We start from the raw sequence: 20,950 nt of genomic DNA on the forward strand, positions 1-20,950 counted from the left end.
CTTCAATTATAGATTTGTCTTCTTTGCTCATACCACACTCCCAACTCATAGCATGCTCTCCTATGAAGGCCTCATTGCAAACACCCTGACGGATATATTGGGAATCGACCCGAGGGCGCGAAGCAAGAACGGGTCCCGGGGCAGCACCACGTACCCGCCCCGGCCGAGGCCTCGCCACGTGGCCCCCGCACGGGCCACGTTGGAGGCCGGGCCTGCCTCTCCAGGAGGCCGGGCCGACCTCCACATGGGCCTGGCCTGGGCCCATGATGAGCTCGGCCTGGCCCCCGCAGCGCGGCCCGGTCGCGAGACCGGGCGCGGTCAACTCCAGATCCAACTAACCCCCCGTTTTAGGGGGAGGCGGTTGGGGGCTTGGCTTGTATAAAAGCCCCCCCTTCTTGTCCTGACAAGGGACACGCTATCTACGCTCTACATTTCCTACATACTTTGTCCTAAAATACTACTGTAATAGCCAATTCTGTGGCATTTAATACAATCTACGGTCTCAGGGCCTTTACTATATCATTCATATCATTTATTTACTATTCGTATTCTTATTCGGGTTAGTTAAGTCGGACCCCCGGTTTAATTAATTCGATCATTGGTGCTCTTGTTGAGAGCTGCTGTACAAGCTTAAGCGCTCTCCCCACTATTGTTCATCCACAGCGATGGCACGATCGAGATCCAGCTCTCGTCATACCAATTGTTCCCGCGGCACCCAGCTCGTCGCGAACGGGAACGGCCCCAACGGGGCCCCCGCCCCCAGCATCCAACTGGCCGCCTCCACCAGGTCGGGGAGGATCTGAGGGCCCAGCTCACCAACCACCGTAGCAGTGGTGCATCGCCACCACCCCCTTTCGCCCTCGCTCCGGCTCGCGTGCTCATCCAGGAGGGGGTGGCGGTCTTCGAACAAGCTTCCACGGCGCTGGCGCGCGTCGCACGGGGCCTTCGGGCAGAGGAACAAGCCGACCTAGGCGCCACCCGAGGGGCGCCGGCGTCACCTCGACCTCCTCCCACCCGGGGGCCTTGCGGTCCAAGCACCCGGCACCCCAGGCACCTATCACCCAGGAGGAGGTCAACTCACCTCGACCATCGGAGAGGCGGGGAGGAAGGGACTCCCGTCGAGGCCGCCAGCGCGGCGGCGATGGAAGGGCACCAACCCAAACCAGGCCCGCCCTGGAAAGGTTGGGCGATCACGTGTCGGCCCGGGGCAGGCTGGGTCCGAGGCCAGCCAACGGTTCCCGCGGCACCCAGCTCGTCGCGAACGGGAACGGTCCCAACGGGGCCCCCGCCCCCAGCATCCAACCGGCCGCCTCCACCAGGTCGGGGGAGGATCTGAGGGCCCAGCTCACCAACCACCGTGGCAGTGGGGCACCGTCACCACCCCCTGTCGCCCCCGCTCCGGCTCGCGCACTCATCCAGGAGGGGGTGGCGGTCTTTGAACAAGCCTCCACGGCGCTGGCGCGCGTCGCGGCGGGCCTTCGGGCAGAGGAACAAGCCGACCTAGGCTCCACCCGAGGGGCGCCGGCGTCACCTCCACCTCCTCCCACCCGGGGGCGCAGCGGTCCAAGCATCCGGCCACCCCCGGCACCTATTACCCAGGGGGAGGTCAACTCGCCTCGACCCTTGGAGAGGCGGGGAGGAGAGGACTCCCGCCGAGGCCGCCAGCGCGACGGCGATGAAAGGGCACCAACCCAAACCAGGCCCGCCCTGGATAGGTTGGGCGATCACGTGTCGGCCCGGGACAGGCTGGGTCCGAGGCCAGCAAACGGGCCACCGGCGGAGGAATCATGCTCCCGCCGCCCACTGCGACAAGAATTGGCCACTCGGAGGTCGCCGAGCCATGGGCCACGCGCCCAGCCGCGACACGAGGCAGCTTCACGTGGGTCCGCAGGGCGGGTCCCCCGACCCCACCCGCGACGTGAGCAGGCCTCCCGGGTCGGACGATCGGGTGAAACGAATGGTAGAGCTCCGAGCTCCCATCGGGTAGAGGTCGAGCAGCTGCGGAGGAGGATGGACGAGCTCTAGAAGAAGATCGATGAGAGGGACGGATCTCTAGAGCCCCAGGATATGTCGTCCTCCCCGTTCGCAAACGCCACCATGGAGGAGCCCTTACCTCGAGATTTTCGCTTTCCCACCATTAAAGCGTACTCGGGGACCACGGACCCGCGGGCACACCTGACCAGGTACAGGGCCGCCATGATGATCACCGAGGCAACAGACGCCATCCTATGTAGGGGGTTCTTCGCCACCCTGGACGGGCAAGCGCATGATTGGTTCGGATCCCTCCCGGCGGGGTCCATCTCCACCTTTGCGGACCTCACCCGGCAGTTTCTATCCCATTTCGCCACCAGCATACCGCGGAAGAAGCAAATTGCCGACCTGTGTGATTTGAAGCAGGGGAGCTCGGAGTCACTGGCCGAGTACCTCAGCAAGTGGAAGAAAGAGGCCATGGGGGTCGCCGACTTTGATGGGAAGTCGGCCATGGTGATTTTCCGAAACAACTTGAGGTCATGCGCTTTTCACCAGGACCTCATCAGGTACCCCCCCAGGACCTATACCGACCTGATGGACAAAGCAGCAAGGTACGCTGACGCCGAGGCTGCCGAGAAGAGGAAGAAGGAACAGGAGGAAGGAAGAGGTCGAAAAGACAAGGCGCCCCAAGAGGAGCGCAAGGCGCCGCGGCCACACCGACGTGAGTACGCTAAGGGGCCCAGGCTGAACCCCACACGCTATCTCACCCCGCTAACACAACCTGTGGGTACCATCTTGGCGCACGCGGAGGACCAGGGAATCGTGGTATTCCTGAAGGAGGAGTGCATGAAGATATCGGCGAGGGGGGACCCCAACAAGTACTGCAGGTTCCACCGGCAGAAGGGGCACCATACAGACGAATGCATCCTCTTAAAGAGACAAATCGAGGAGCTCATCCAAATGGGTTACCTTGGCCAATTCATTAAGAGGCCCGGCCAGGCGCAGGGCTAGAAGCAAGGCAGTGTATGGAGGAAGGGGGGTGGCCAGGCGCCATCCACCTCGGCTCCCCGTAAGAGGGACCACCACGACAACAGCTCCGAGGAGGAGGAGAAGAAAACAGAGGACTCCCAGCCCCCGAGGAAACGTACCATCTACGTCAACTTCGGGGGGCCTGAGGGAGGGGACTCGCCAGCCTAGCGGAAGAGGTGGGCGAGAAGCTTGTACGTGGGGGAGGTCACACGAACAACCCACGAGAAGAAATCAAAGAGGGAGCCCATCACGTTCACCGACGCCGACCTACCTGACGGGCCCCTCCCTCACCGGGACGCCTTGGTGGTCAAGCTGGACATCAACAACGTGGTGGTGCACCGGGTGCTCGTGGACACGGGTAGCTCGGTCAACGTCATGTACCACGACACATTCACCCTGCTGGGACTCTCAAGAGGGCAGCTGAAGCAGGTACGAACCCCCCTATCCGGGTTCACGGGGGACTCAATCGAGACAGAGGTGTCGATCACTTTGAAGGCGGAGATAGGCACCCCACCTCACACCAGGAGGTGGGAGGTCGAGTTCGTAGTCGTCAAAATCAACTGCGCCCACAACATCATTCTTGGCCGACCCGCCCTAGAGGACCTCAGGTGCGTGATTTCCATGGAGCACCTGTGCCTCAAATTTCCGACACCGACCGGGGTCGGGGTCGCCCGAGGGGACCAAAAGGTGAGCCACAGTTGCTACTTGAAGGCGTGCCGCCAAATTGGTCAAAAGGACCGCCAGGTCCACACCAGGACGGCCACGTAAGAGGAGGATCTTGGCATTGCTATTCTAGGAGGAGGACCATTCCCCTCCCCCAATAATGTCTTGGTGAACAACAATAAGCGGAATAAAGTTTCATGTCACGAAATACGTTGTGAGTAGGACCCTTGTTACGAAGTTGGTTCTCCAAAAAAAAAAAATCATAAATAAATAAAAAAAATAATAAAAAATAATAAAAATCATGAAACAAAGGGGGAACGAGTGCTCACTCATGACTTCCCCCCACGGACCCTAAGGGGGCACGAGGTCCGACCTCGCGTACCAACCCCGACGGAGGACGCACCCTAAGGGGGCACGAGGGCCGACCTCGCGTACCAACCCCGACGGAAGAGCCCGGTGGCACAGTCCGAAAGGACTTGGCTCGAGCGGCTAACGCGCACCCTAAGGGGGCACGAGGTCTAACCTCGCGTACCAACCCCGACGGAGGAGCCGGTGGCTTGGTCCGATAGGACTGGGCCCAAGCGGTTAGGCGCACCCTAAGGGGGCACGAGGTCCAACCTTGCGTACCAACCCCGACGGAAGAGCCCGGTAGCGTAGTCCGGAAGGACTTAGCTCGAGCGGCTGAAGTACCCTAAGGGGGCACGAGGCCGAACTCGCGTACCAACCCCGACGGAGGAGCCCGAGTGCCTAGGCTTGAACGAGCCAGGATGGAGCGGCTATCGCACCCTAAGGGGGCATGAGGCCGGACCTCGCGTACCAACCCCGACGGAGGAGCCCGAGTGCTTAGGCTCCCAAAAAAAAAAAAAAAAAAAAATCAGGGGCGGTTTGGAGAGGTCGAGGTCGGCCCGACCTCGGCGTGGCAGGTCGGCCAACCCCGGGGTCGGCACGGCCTCGGCGGGCGAGGTCGGTGCGACCTCGGCACCGGAGGTCGGCGCTGGAGGATGGTGCGACCCGGCAGAGGGGACGACCGTCGCCGAGGCCGACCCCGGCGTGGCTTGAGCCCGAGAGGTCGGCCGGAGGGCCACGAATGAAGGCGCGACCTGCAGGCCACCCCCGCGCCGTGACGGAGTGACATGGCAGAGACGCGGCGGTGCGTATGTGTCCTAGCAGATGAAGGAGTCATGTTCCGGATGGAGTTCTCATCGTTATCACAAGAAGTGCACTTTCAAGGCTGGGACGCGGACATCTCGGGGTCGGCCGGAGCATCTACTCTCCTTCACTGACAATTACTCGCAGCTCGGAGAGTGGGGGACTGATGACGGATATATTGGGAATCGACCCGAGGGCGCGAAGCAAGAACGGGTCCCGGGGCGGCGCCACGTACCCGCCCTGGCCAAGGCCTCGCCACGTGGCCCCCGCACGGGCCACGTTGGAGGCCGGGCCTGCCTCTCCAGGAGGCCGGGCCGTCCTCTCCAGGAGGCCTGGCCTGCCTCTCCAGGAGGCCGGGCCTGCCTCTCCGGGAAGCCAGGCCTACCTCTCCAGGAGGCCGGGCCGACCTCCACATGGGCCTGGCCTGGGCCCATGATGAGCTCGGCCTGGCCCCCGCAACGCGGCCCGGTCGCGAGACCGGGCGCGGTCAACTCCAGATCCAACTAACCCCCCGTTTTAGGGGGAGGCGGTTGGGGGCTTCGCTTGTATAAAAGCCCCCCTCCTTGTCCTGACAAGGGACACGCTATCTACGCTCTACATTTCCTACATACTTTGTCCTAAGATACTACTGTAATAGCCAATTCTGCGGCATTTAATACAATCTACGGTCTCACGGCCTTTACTATATCATTCGTATCATTTATTTACTATTCGTATTCTTATTCGGGTTAGTTAAGTCGGACCCCCGATTTAATTAATTCCATCACACCCCACTATCTAGATTTTCCTTTGTATCCCTCCATCACATTTGCATTCTTTTTGAATCCAGCATTAGAACTTTCGCTCCATTGTAAATTTACAAATTCTTTTTCCATTTAAGTTGTTGATGCTCATAATAATTTCAAATTTTATAATTCCTATTAGATCAATCATTTCTATTGTCCTTTTCATATTTTAATGTCTTTCAATTTAATAGAATCTTAAACCACTTTCGAAATCTGAAATGATGATACATTTAATTTTTTTTTCCTTATTTGGTTCAATCTATTTCCCTTGATTTATTTACTTTAATTTAACAACAAAAAAAAAGCGACTGACCAACTATCTCCATGTGATCACGAGATCAAATAACAGAATACTAAAATTTAAATACAATGCACCTAATCACTGTTGAAAATTTTTATCTCAAAAAATTACTAGAAAACTTAGGATTTGTAGGTGGTATAAATTGTATAATATTGAATTGGGTGCTTATGGAGTTATACAACAACGGCGAAAAGTAATACAATACAATCTTTTAGTTTTACTCCATTTATACCCTCCAAGTGTAATACAAACTTGTAATTGAACATTAAAATCGATCAGAAGCTAGTTTAATTAAAATGTAATTAATTAAAACGAGAAGCTTCTCTGTCAAGAACTGAAAGAAGGGATTTGATTACAACTTTGCGGTATTACACATGAATAAGCAAATGTTATCATATGGTGGCATAGAGAGAAACTGCATGCCTTATTAATTTGTTGGGTGGATTTGAATGGCAGGTTGATGGTAGCAGACTGGCAGTTTAGTGAACTTTATTTTGTCAAAATCAGCTCTACTGTCAACCATTCATTTTAATATCCCATCTACTTTGGAGAAAAGTATTTGTTCCATGAGAAATATTTGATTGATGACAATAGAACTCACTTAGGTGTGTTTGGTTCATGGGTTTAACTATATATCTCGAATGTGAATCAAAGTCATTGTTATTGTTTTGTTGATACGTTTCTAGAACATGAGATTTCATTACCTCCTTAATTAGAAAACTCATTCCCTAATAAAATAAAGATTTCATTCCCTAACAAGTACACCATTCAAACATCAGCATAAAAATTTTCTTGTGCACTATAAATGACAACCCTAAAAAAATTATATTTATCATTCTCCCATAAGCAAATTCGAAAATTCATTCCGACATTATTACCGTGATGATAAATCTGTTCTTAAAGCTTTGAATCTTGTCTTCAAAACTTTCAAGACAAGATCAATGCTCACATTAATCTAAGACTTATAGATGATTGTAAAAAAATTATGTAATACAAAAAAATAAAGAGGAAAGTGAATGAATAAAAACTGGATCATTTAATATATTTCATGTGTGTAATCATTTTTTTTATACGTCTGTAATCTAGATGAAGACTTATGAGATACGAGATGTCATTTACAAAATTCTCAGGTTGTTGCCAAGGACCTTGTGGTCCAATGACATCAAGTTATTATTTCCTTAAGTGGGAGGTTGTGGGATCAATTTAAAGAAATTCTCACGTTGTTTTGTTTAGAATTTTAAAAAGAAAAGTGACAGGGTCAATTTTATAAATTTTTTATTTATTACAAAACCTATGCAAATAAATTACACCTCAAAAAACATTAAAAAAAATTCACTACATATATTCATTGAACTAAAATCATAACACACAACATATATTCATTCGATTGTAATAAAACTATTATCAATAAATAAGTCTGCTGCAAAATTTAAAAAAGTGCAATTGAAAAAATCATAAGTCTACTTCACGGCAAACCTTAAGTCTAGTACATAAGTCTATTTCATAAAATTCATAAGACTTGTGGTTCTATTACCAAGAAAAAATGAAAATTTTGAGTGGTTAATAACACCATTTGTAATATATCACTTAAACATATTTATTGACGGAGGACAAAAAACTAGTCACTACAAGAAAAATGCACATAGACAACGGTTAATAATGATGCGCAAAGACAACGGTTTTTTAAAACCATTGTTTTTGTAGTGTTGTGTATTCAAATATGCTTAAAGACAGCATACCCAAGACAACGTTTAAATAAAACCGTTGTCTTAAACAAATAAAGAACGCGCAATGACAACGGTTATATAAAACCGTTTTCGTTTTAGTGTTGTGTATTCGAGTGCGCTTAACGACAACACACCAACGACAACGGTTAAATAAAACCGTTGTCTTTTGTTAAAAAAAAGAGCGCACAAAGACAACGGTTTTAAACAACCGTTGTCTTTCTAGTGTTGTGTATTTCAGTGCGATTAAAGACAACACACCAACGACAACAGTTAAAAAAACCGTAGTCTTATTTTAAAAAAAAAACGCACATAGACAACGGTTTTAACAAAATGCACAAAGACAACACTTATAACAACGGTTAAGTAAAAATCGTTGTCTTTGACAAAAGTGTTGCATCAAAGACAACGATTTTGGACCACACTATTGTCTTTTATACAAAAGTCAACACTTTTCTTAAAAACTGTTGTCTTTCTAGTGTTGTCTATGTGCATTTTTCTTGTAGTGAGTTATGCCAAAATAATGTTAGGACCAACATGGATGTTTAATTTTGAAAAAAAAATAGGACTAAAAGTGGAATGACTCATATAAATCTAGGTCCAAAAATGAAAAGTACTTAACACTTAGAGCTAGATACACAAAAATGTCATTGTATTTAATGTCATTTAAATGATTTTGTTAATAGAGAACAAAAAATGATCATGTCACAATAATACTAGAACTAAACGAGGATTTATTTATTTATTTTTTTTTTTTGAAAAGAGTGATTAAAAGTGGACTACACCTATAAATCTAGAATCAAAAATAAAATTTAACTTTATATATATATATATATATATATATATATATATATATATATATATATATATATATATATATTACACTTATTATTATTATTATTATTATTATTACTATTAAAATAATTAATATTTTTATTACATATAAGTTTATAATATATTTTGTTCATTTTCAGGCAAAATGGATAAAAAAAATATATAATTTCTTAATTTTTGATCAAATAAAAAAAATTATTTTTAAAAATTTATTCAAATACTAGTATTTTTTATGCGCGATGTGCAAAAAATAGGTGTCCAATATTAGTACTTTATATTAAAATTTTAAATTTATTTACATTTTAAATATTTAAATTATTGTAAATAATAATAATAATAATAATAATAATAATAATAATAATGCAAAACATTTTTATAAATTTAATATTTATATTTTAGAAAATAACTAACATATAACTCCAATATATAATGTGTATATATTATTATTCTTATTGAAGAATATAAGAAAATATATGGTGGATGCATGTGCATGGTAACAATAGTGGATGGGAAAAGATAACAAAAGTTATAATGGTAGGAGTATGTTTGTCCAAAATATTGTAAATTATAACTTTTATAGCATAATGTATAAAAAAATTTAATTGAAAAAACGGATATAAATGAATATAATAGTATAATCTTCATTCACACTTATGTTTTTAGACTAGAAAATGAAAATATTTTAAAATGAAAAAGAGTCATTTTGCAGACAATATTTTGAGGTTCAACCAAACTATTTGCTAGCTCTATCTCTACCTACTAATGTGAAAGAACTTCAGTCCTCCTATAAATACACATGATTTCTTCGGTTATCTTCATCCTTCAACTATCAATGTTACATAGTAAAGAGTTTTTAAAAATGGGTTCAAAAGTTGTCCTCTGCCTATCTTTGGCCGTGTTTCTACTGATAGCTTCTGAGGTTATGGCGAAGGAATTGAACGAGAGTACTGCTGAAACAGCGACGAAAGCTGAGAAAGAAAATGGGGTTGCCAGAGATGACAAGAACTATGGTGGAGGAAGATATGGCCGCAGAGGACTGGGAAGTAGGGGATATGGCGACGGAGGAGATGATGGTGGCAAAAATGATGATGGAAGACGTGAAGATGGCAAAAATGATGATGGAAGACGTGAAGATGGCAAAAATGACCACAAAGGTCATGATGGTGACAAAAATGACCATGGAAGACGTAAAGATGACAAAAATGACCACAAAGGCCATGATGATGATAAAAATGACCATGGAAGACGTAAAGATGGTAAAAATGACCACAAAGGCCATGATGATGACAAAAATGACCATGGAAGACGTGACGATGGCAAAAATGACCACAAAGGCCATGATGGTGACAAAAATGACCATGAAAGACGTGACGATGGCAAAAATGACCACAAAGGCCATGATGGTGACAAAAATGACCATGGAAGACGTCAAGATTGCAAAAATGACCACAAAGGTCATGATGGTTACAAAAATGACCATGGAAGACGTGAAGATGGCAAAAATGACCACAAAGGCCGTGATGGTCACAAAGATGACCAAGGAAGATGTGAAGGTAAAAATGGCCACAGAGGCCATGATGGTGACAAAAATGACCATGAAGGACGTGAAGATGGCAAAAACGACCACAAAGGCCGTGATGGTAAAAAAGATGACCAAGGAAGATGTGAAGATGGCAAAAATGGCCACAGAGGCCATGATGGTGACAAAAATGATCATGGAAGGCGTGAAGATGACAAAAATGGCCACAATGGTCATGATGGTGATAGAAATGACTATGGAAGACGTGAAAATAACAAAAATGACCACAAAGGTCGTGATGGTGACAAACATGACCACGGAAAACAGGGAAGTCGTGACGATGGCAATGATGGTGACAAAAATGACCATGAAAGACGTGACGATGGCAAAAATGACCACAAAGGCCATGATGGTGACAAAAATGACCATGGAAGACGTCAAGATTGCAAAAATGACCACAAAGGTCATGATGGTTACAAAAATGACCATGGAAGACGTGAAGATGGCAAAAATGACCACAAAGGCCGTGATGGTCACAAAGATGACCAAGGAAGATGTGAAGGTAAAAATGGCCACAGAGGCCATGATGGTGACAAAAATGACCATGAAGGACGTGAAGATGGCAAAAACGACCACAAAGGCCGTGATGGTAAAAAAGATGACCAAGGAAGATGTGAAGATGGCAAAAATGGCCACAGAGGCCATGATGGTGACAAAAATGATCATGGAAGGCGTGAAGATGACAAAAATGGCCACAATGGTCATGATGGTGATAGAAATGACTATGGAAGACGTGAAAATAACAAAAATGACCACAAAGGTCGTGATGGTGACAAACATGACCACGGAAAACAGGGAAGTCGACATGACAATGGTGGGTATAGCAACGGTGGACGCGGCGATGGCAACTATGGGCAGGGTGGAGATTGCAAGAACGGCTGCCCATACAAGGGGGAGAGCGTGGATGCAACAAAGCCTTAAGCCTCACCACTATATACCCAATCCGTACATGAATATGAATATGATCGAATTGGCAATCTGTAATAATGCATGCAGTCATGAAGTACCACTTACACTTACTTCTCTGCAATATCTTTATCATAAATAAATGAATTGGTTGCCATACAATATAATTATATTGTTTATGATATGTTTCTTTGTTTATTGTGAAATAACAACCGTCTATTATTTTATTTTATTCCTAAATAACTTTTTTTTTTTAATTGCAAAACTTGTGCAAATAAATTACACCTCACAGGCCAAGCTCCTTGTATACAGATGGCACCCAAGTTAAACTCTCATATCGGAGGTTGTGAGAGTCTCAGTGGAGGTAATAGAGTTAGTAGCATTCAAAACAAAAATTACACACCTCAGTACCTCACACAACATACAAACCATGTGCATGGCTGCATGCAATATCACAATTCACAACATATATTTATTCAACTAAAATCACAACACTCAACACATTTTACAATCACAACATATATACATTTTACATAGTGTAATTCAACAGAAATCACAATCTCTCTCTCTCTCTCTCTCTCTCTCTCTCTCTCTCTCTCTCTCTCTCTCTCTCTATATATATATATATATATATATATATATATATATATATATATATATATATATATATATATATATATTGAAAAAGTGTCGTGAATCTTGAATTCAGTTATACATTTAATGTTCTATTTGTTTTTAGAAGAGATATTACATTATCAATTAATTAGGTTATTTAATGAACATAAATAACGAAATATAAATGCATAAAAATAAAAAACAAGTACTAAGAGATTGATCACGCAGTTCGGAGTGCTTCTCCTACGTCTGCGGGGCAACCCACATCTGCCCAATCCACTATAAATGTTCACCAAGGAGTATTACAAGAAATAAGTACAAATGGCCCTCAGCCTTTACCACTACAACACCATCCTAACATCTACTCAGAATTGTACGTGCATGCTGTGACCATCTGACCAGGTACTGACTGTGCAGCTCAGATAGAAATCCTCAAGAAATGGAGATTAATACAGTAGCTTTCTAGAATGTCTTTCACTCAAAATATCAATACTCAACTCAGCAACTTTCTAAAAGAAGATGTCTTCATTTTATAGTAAAGCTCACCCCATCACATGATCCACATAAATAGCATTCCAAAGTCTTCAATTAACCACAACCACATGTTTTGTTTGAAAGCTCCATTGCATGCGCAATATCAATTCAAAACAATTCATTCCACATCTTTTCTTTAGCACATACCATTTTTCATGCAGAATTAATTACATTAACTAACTTTTTAAATTAATTAAGACCACTCCTTTATTTCTTCAAAGCTGCTTAATCTATTTGTCCAACACTGTTAGCTTCCAAATAAACTCACCTTGTAGACTGTACATATCTTCTTGACTGGAGATACGGTTCATGGTCCATAAGCAAATTCAACACACACTAATTAGATTGACAATTAAATTAGCCAATACAAATGGGTTTTTAATAATGTGTATCATTTGTACACTTATATATATATATATATATATATATATATATATATATATATATATATATATATATATATATATAGTGGCGGACCCAGAAATTTTGTTCAGTGGGGGCGAAATATTATAGTTTAAAAAACAATGAAACACTTAAAGAAATATAGTCATAAATAATTAAAGATTATTGGATGTAGGCGAAAAATAAAACACATTAAAACTTTATAAAAATACTCGTAACAAAATATGAAACATAACTAATTTGATAAAATAATTCAAATAGAAATTACATTATAAATTACACATCTCATTATTAATATAAAAAAAAGTTATATATATTTAAAAAGCCAAAACAGAAGGGATTAAAAAGAACATTATGTTAAACAATAAAGGATTCGAAACCTAGACCCTTCCTAACATAAGCACGCCTTGCCAACTCGCCCAAATCATCCATTATTCAGTTTTATCTGTTTTTTAATATTTATATCTAAACATATATATTAAAGCAAAATGATTAGGAAATGTTTTTTTCCCTCCAAAGTGTGAAAGCATTTATTGTATTCATATTACTTTATAAATTCATGTAATTTTAATTACAAATCAAATCAACATCAACATAGTTATTAAATTAGTCAACATAACATGTCTATAAATATTAAAACAAAATGATTAGGGAAAAATCTCTATCGCTATCTCTATTTTTTTTAAAAAAAATATCCTTCATTTGAGCCGTTGATGTAATCTAGATCAACGGCTCATATCTCACCTCATTTTTCACCTAGGAGACCTTTTGCACATGAACCATTATATATATGTATGTACGTATGTAAAAAACTGATCAAGTGAAATGGTTCCTTTAGATGAAAAATAGGATATAATCTCATCAATTGATTCAATCCAAATCAAGGGTCAGAATGAAGCTATTTAAAAAAAAATGCGGTAGCATTATGGTAATTTTGTATAAGTTAATTTTTTTGTATAAGTTAATTTTTTTTTCTTTCTAGCAGATCACAATGTTGGGCTTAATTTCCAAAGCACACTGATGTGCCTTTCAGAACACATTAATTTTTCCCGTGCTCATTGTTGACCTTTCAGAGCACATTGTTGAGTCTTCCAGAGCACATTGTTGAGCATCCAGAGCACATTGTTGAGCATTCGAAGTGCATATTGTTTTGCCTTAGACTACATACATTGTTGAGCCTTCCAGAGGTAGCGATTTTTTTTTAAAGATAAGTTAATCTTATCACTAATTGCTAATTTGAGTTAAATCTTGTTTGCTCGTTTATTATTTATTGTCGTTTATGATTTGAGTTGAAAATCTTATATAAATTAAAATTTAGTCTTTTTGATTATTGCTTCACATCTTTGTGTTTTTCAGTGCACATTTTTGTCTTCCAATGTACATTGTTGTGCCTTCCAGTGCACATTGGTGAAGATCATAGGTGGTGATTTTTTTTTTTTTTTTTTTTTTTTTTTTTGGAAGAAAGAACTTAATGCATTATATCTGAAAGCATACAATCAACAAGATAATAAGGAGGATGGTCGAACCACTCCCCGCAACCTGACTCAGAAACAGCTTCCCGAGCAATCAAATGGGCAGCACTCGCAGATCGCTTAGCAAAGTAGAAGTCGACACCATCCATAGTGGATGCCACTTCTTTAATATCCTCAATAATTAAACCAAAAGCAGAATTAAAAGTTTCAGAACGTAAAGCAAAATAAACTAATTGGGAGTCAGTTTCCACTTCAACATCGCCCATCCCAGTTCCCTTTATCCAACTGAGAGCTTCTCGGACGCAAATTGCCTCAGCTACTTCGACTGGAAATCTTCCCGACTTGCATATACTCTTCGCAGCTAATTAATCTAAGGCTGAAATTTATCCACATGTTTCACCTGTGACTTTATTCGCACTTGAACTAGTATATATATTTGTTTTTTCTTCTACTCAACATATTTGATGTCTTCACTCACCTATATATATATATATATATATATATATATATATATATATATATATATATATATATATATATATATATATATATATATATATATATATATATGGAAAATTGCAAAAAATGCCCCTCTATAATATGTCAATTATCAATGTCATCCGATTCCTGAATTATGAGTAGTGTAAATGTTGCCCCTCAATTATCAAAATCGTGCACATATAGCCCCTCTCGTAACGGACATGTGGTTCCCCAAAGCTATCCATCGTTGGTACTTCGAATCGAGGAAGGGAAAAAACAACTAAATTACATATTTACTCCGACTTAACTGTGTCGTACACTAACGGGGAACCACATGTCCGTTACGGGAGTGGCTATATGTGCACCATTTTGATAATTGAGGGGCAACATTTACACCACTCATAATTCAGGGGTGACATGCATTGATAATTGACATATTATAGATGGGCATTTTTTAAGATTTTTCCTATATATATATATATATATATATATATATATATATATATATATATAGATTTTGGATCCAGTGAGGTTAGCATTGGCAGGTGAGGTGGTGAGGCTCAATCTTGTACGTTTATTTTTATATTTGGACGTCCTGGATCGATTCTTTTTAATTGCCTCGTTTGATGCTTATATGGTAGATTTAGGGGCAGGATGGTCTTTTTCTTTGTATTTTAATTACACTGCAATTAATACTCCCCGATTTTGTGGATTTGTGCAGGTTAATTATGGTTAAATAAGATTTTAGGATTTTTATTTTTTATTCCCGTCTCTTCACCTTCGTGTCTTTGCGTTTTTCGTTTCGGCTTCTCGACAAACTATGCGGCTCGTGCGATCTCCTCTCCGGTGCGATTCTTCTTAGTCCGTGCTCCACAATCCATCGTCAACGCCGGCCTGCTTTCCTCGTATTGTTCGCGCAGTAGTCATGGCGGGCTCTTCCAACCGGCGGTCCAAGCGTCGGAAGGGGGTGGAGGGTGTTCTTCCGGTTGCATTCCAGGAATTCCTGTAGCCGCGGCTATGTTTATGGTCTTTCATTGCTTATTTGTTTCTTGTGCTGATGTTGCATGTCTACGGTGACTACTCCAATATCGGGGGTTTTGCTCTGTTATGTTCCGGGGTTTGGGGGTTTCGGTTTAGTCGGATATTAAGGTTTATTTGGGGGGGGGGGGGGGGGGGGTACTCCATCTGATGCATTTGTAGGTTTTTTTTTTTTCCGGTGAATGTCGTTTTCCGACCTTCAAGGTTTGTGCATGGTCGCCGTTTTGTCCGTTTTAACTGATTATACGACTATAATATTTGTCTACCGTACCACTTCTCTCTTGAATACTAGATGATTGTATTTTGTGTATAGAAATTGTTAGAGGACCATTTTACTTAGAAGCTTATGTGTCATCATTATAGTCGGATAATCAGTTAAAACGACTTGAATAATATTATATCATATGGAGAATTTTTACATAAATCTCTTGTATATGTTTGATATTCTCTGCTGCTATGTATTTTCATTCAATGATTATGATTCCAGAAGCTGAATTGATGAAAGAGCGGTTTGCTAAGCTGTTATTAGGAGAAGATATGTCTGGTGGAAGGAAGGGAGTATGCACTGCTCTCGCCATCTCCAATGCAATATAACGGTGTTGCTTATTAATGTTTAATGTACTCACTAGTCACTAATGCTCTCAAATTTTTTTGAGTTTGAAAAGCACCCCGTGATGTTTATTTTTCTCCCTTTATTATAAGTTAATCTCTAAGCTGCATTTGAAATTTTCCCTTTTTTTTTTCAATTTTGTTGATGTGGCACTCAATGAAGCAAATGTTGAATCTGGTTTTGCACTCTGCACTCATTTGGAAATATGTATTGTGCAGTCGGTGCAGCAAAGTCACATCAGCTGGTGTTTGGTTACATGCCATTTATTATTGGTGTGAGCATTTCACTGTATGGTGCGTGTGACGTAATCTATTTCGGTTTTTTTTGTCTCATTTGTGTCTTCTGTGTATTTTGGTACGGTGCAACGGTGGGTTGAAGTGTATGGCGTGGGATTTAATTGGTGCACTTCGTACGGAAATGCCATGAGTATGTTATCATGTTTGGTATTAGTTCTTTTTCGTTATAAATACAATTTTGATTTTCACTTTCCCTTTGGACATTGGGGTGCTTTTAAAAAAACATGTATATCTTTGGGGATTCTTTATTGTAGGGGTTTCTGGGTTATTGTTGGCATGTGATCTGTTAGTTTTGTGTGCATTGCACTGTTATGGTTTGTGCGTTTAATCTGTTGTTTAATTTTGTATTATTGTGGTGTTTTGTCTATGTAGTATGTCACTCTTATTTTGTTTTTGTTTTTTTGTTTTTTTTTAAAGTCTTTGGTGGTAGAGTTGTTAATTCCAAAAAAAAAAATATATATATATATAACTGCATTTGCGGGTTTTTTTTTTTTTTTTATTCTTCATGCAGGTTTTCCAGCTCATGGAATCATTTATTCAACATACTCATTAATCTTCGTCTGGTTTAATAATTAAATTTGTTTATATATAGTGTCTCGGCTAACACTGAATCATGTAAATATGTTACATTCGAAACATCGGAATACGTGCATTTGCTTTCGTTAAATTTAAGTTCCCTACTTAGCTTACTGTATGGAAATTAAAACATCGGTCATTTATTACCACTACGTCGTAACTTGCACACGCTAAGAAAATAACTTGCACCGGCTCATAACTAACTTGCACATCTGCTTAAAAGAAACTAGCACAGGATCAGCATTTAACTTGCACAAGCTCAGGAACTACCTATCACATCATTACAAACTAACTTTCACAGGCTTAAAAACGTAACTTGCACATTCTTAATAACTCCCACACACTTTAAAACTTAATTGCACAGTCTAAATACCTCACTTGCACAGGCTAAGCTCAATCATTCATGCATATTGCACAGACATAAAAATACCTTGCACAGGCTTAAAAGCGTACTTAATGTCAGGAAATTAAAACATCGGACATTTATTCCCACTACGTCGTAACTTGCACAGACTCAGAACGAACTTGCACATCCGTAAAAAAAAAAAAAAAACTACCACAGGATCAACACTTGACTTGCACAGGCTCAGGAACTACCTACCACATCCTTACAAACTAACTTGCACAGGCTTTATAACGTAACTTGCACATTCTAAAACACTAACTCGTACAGGCTTTGAAAACAACTCTCGCATGCTTTAAAACTCTATGATTACCGCATAATTGAAAATCTATGAACTAGCTTCGCACAAACATCCAAGAAAAATTTCCATTAACATTTCGTATACACACACATGTTTCGTTGCATATTTAACTTTTTGAAACTCGTGTCCCACATATTTAACGTAATGCTAATTCTACAAAACTCCATCCACATGCACTTACTAAACACCCGCCATTGACTGCACACACCATGTCTTACAACCGCATACACTCGTCATAATGTCTGCACAGACGTAAAAACATCCTACAATGCAAAACTAGTACGGTTGCACATACCTCTAGCCGAATTCGACATAAACGTGGCCGAGAGAAATAACGACTTCATTTGCTGTCTGCTATGCGAATGCTTTGCTACAGCTCTCACCCCATTATTAAGAATATTTATTACCATTATTATATAAGCTAATAAGATAATCACGTACCCCTTCACATGGAATATATTCCAATTTATTTGTAACCAAAAATAGCTCCAATATAATAATTACTAATTCACCCTTATGTCCAATCTACTATTTTAAATACATAACAAATCTCTTTCAATCTCACCCATCAATTTGTAATGATTTAATGGATGAGATGAGATCTCATGATCTCATCCATCTAAGTGACCTCATGGGATCCGGAGCCTATATATATATATATATATATATATATATATATATATATATATATATATATATATATATATATATATATATATATATATATAAATATATATATATATATATATATATATATATATATATATATATATATATATATATATATATATATATATAAAAGGAAGGGATCAGGTGCATTTGTGGCTTCCCATGCTGATGTGCAGTGGATTAATGTGCGTGAGGTTTATACTTAATGTGCGTGAGATTTGTACTCAAGGTGCCTGAGATTTGTACTTAATGTGCGTCATGTTAATATGCGTGAGTTTTGTACTTAATGTGCATGGGTATTGTGTTTAATGTGCGTGAGATTTGTGCTTAATATGCGTGAGTGTTTCATAATTACGAGCTCAGAAGGAAGCAGAACAGAAACTCACGCACATTAACGCCCAAGCTTCTTGTTACTTCTTCCTTCAATTTAGCCATGGATTCTGGATTATCAGCTACCTTCAGTGCAGTTGAATGTTTATATAGATGACGCATGTTTATATAGATGACGCACGCACAGTAAAATTTGCACAGCAGTTAAGTGTGAATTTCTGTTGTATTATTCCCATAATTCTTAACCACCATAGCCCGCCTCCGCATCATCATCATCAGGGAAGGGGCAATGGCTACTGGAATGAGGAAGAAGCTGATATGAATATTTTCTGCTGCATTTTACACATTCACGCACATTAAGTTCAAATCTCAGGAACATTAAGCACAACACTCACGCACATTGAGTACAAATCTCACGCACATTAATCCACCGTGTCGCGATCCCCACCAACAACCATGGCAACGTGCGAATGAAGATCGAAAACGAGAAGGAGAGAAGGCAACGCGATTTTCGCACCTCTTTGACGCACTCCCCACGCACGACAAGAGAAGAACGGAAGAATAGGAAAAGTCTCCACCTTGCGCGTGTGTTTGAACGCCAATCTGACAAGGACTCTCCAAACAAAAATACATTAATACCCTTCTTAAAATAAAAACACCCAAAAAAGTAGATGGATGCACGCCCAAATCTGAGCCATTCAACTGCATCATCCAACACTCAAAAATAGTCCACACGTTTTTATTTTAAGAGGGGTTTTCACATGAATCAAATTCTATATATATATATATATATATATATATATATATATATATATATATACACATGATGTAATCATTATGTTTACAAGAATTTTTAATATATGAATCTACATATTTTCAGTTATTTTCTCAATATCCTCTCATGCTTCACTTCCAAAAGAATCAAACCAAAAAATTTGACGTGAATTCAACAAATTATATAAGAGTACAGTTAATGTTATTAGAATTCAAATAAAAAATGTATTGCAGTAATCATTTTGCAATGCTAACTTATATATTGTGTTCAACATTTTTCTTTCTGTGTGTTTGTAAATTTACAAATTCTTTTCCCAATTAAGTTGTTGATGCTAATAATAATTTCAAATTTTATAATTCCTATTAGATCAATTATTTCTGTTGTCCTTTTCATATTTTAATGTCTTTCAATTTAATAGAATCTTAAACCACTACAACACCATCCTAACATCTACTCAGGATTGTACGTGCATGCTGTGACCATCTGACCAGGTACTGACTGTGCAGCTCAGATAGAAATCCTCAAGAAATAATATAAGAATAATGGAGATTAATACAGTAGCTTTCTAGAATGTCTTTCACTCAAAATATCAATACTTAACTCAGCAACTTTCTAAAAGAAGATGTCTTCATTTTATAGTAAAGCTCACCCCATCACATGATCCACATAAATAGCATTCCAAAGTCTTCAATTAACCACAACCACATGTTTTGTTTGAAAGCTCCATTGCATGCGCAATATCAAATCAAAACAATTCATTCCACATCTTTTCTTTAGCACATACCATTTTTCATGCAGAATTAATTACATTAACTAACTTTTTAAATTAATTAAGACCACTCCTTTATTTCTTCAAAGCTGCTTAATCTATTTGTCCAACACTGTTAGCTTCCAAATAAACTCACCTTGTAGACTGTACATATCTTCTTGACTGGAGATACGGTTCATGGTCCATAAGCAAATTCAACACACACTAATTAGATTGACAATTAAATTAGCCAATACAAATGGGTTTTTAATAATGTGTATCATTTGTACACTTATATATATATATATATATATATATATATATATATATATATATATATATATATATATATATATATATATATATATATATATATATATATATATATAGTGGCGGACCCAGAAATTTTGTTCAGTGGGGGCGAAATATTATAGTTTAAAAAACAATGAAACACTTAAAGAAATATAGTCATAAATAATTAAATATTATTGGATGTAGGCGAAAAATAAAACACATTAAAACTTTATAAAAATACTCGTAACAAATTATGAAACATAACTAATTTGATAAAATAATTCAAATAGAAATTACATTATAAATTACACATCTCATTATTAATATAAAAAAAAGTTATATATATTTAAAAAGCCAAAACAGAAGGGATTAAAAAGAACATTATGTTAAACAATAAGGGATTCGAAACCTAGACCCCTCCTACTAGCATAAGCACGCCTTGCCAACTCGCCCAGATCATCCATTA

General features: G+C 40.3%; 2 protein-coding genes across 2 annotated transcripts in view; both read left to right on the plus strand.

Annotated features, from left to right (window-relative positions):
- Window positions 1-2,067: 2,067 nt before the first annotated feature.
- Window positions 2,068-6,381, plus strand: LOC109175132. Its single transcript, XM_019324383.1, has 2 exons — window positions 2,068-2,796; window positions 6,355-6,381. The coding sequence occupies exons 1-2, from the start codon at window positions 2,068-2,070 to the stop codon at window positions 6,379-6,381; spliced, it is 756 nt and encodes a 251-aa protein (XP_019179928.1).
- Window positions 6,382-9,291: 2,910 nt separating this feature from the next.
- The window catches only part of LOC109175100 (uncharacterized protein DDB_G0290685-like), a 22,072-nt gene continuing 10,413 nt past the window's right edge, over window positions 9,292-20,950 (plus strand). The window contains exon 1 of the mRNA XM_019324348.1: window positions 9,292-10,956. Within this exon, the coding sequence (XP_019179893.1) occupies window positions 9,316-10,956 (1,641 nt within the window). The 5' untranslated portion in view covers window positions 9,292-9,315. The remainder of the gene's footprint in view (window positions 10,957-20,950) is intronic.

The sequence above is a fragment of the Ipomoea nil genome, unplaced genomic scaffold, assembly GCF_001879475.1.
Source record: "Ipomoea nil cultivar Tokyo-kokei standard unplaced genomic scaffold, Asagao_1.1 scaffold0684, whole genome shotgun sequence".
NCBI lineage: Eukaryota > Viridiplantae > Streptophyta > Magnoliopsida > Solanales > Convolvulaceae > Ipomoea > Ipomoea nil.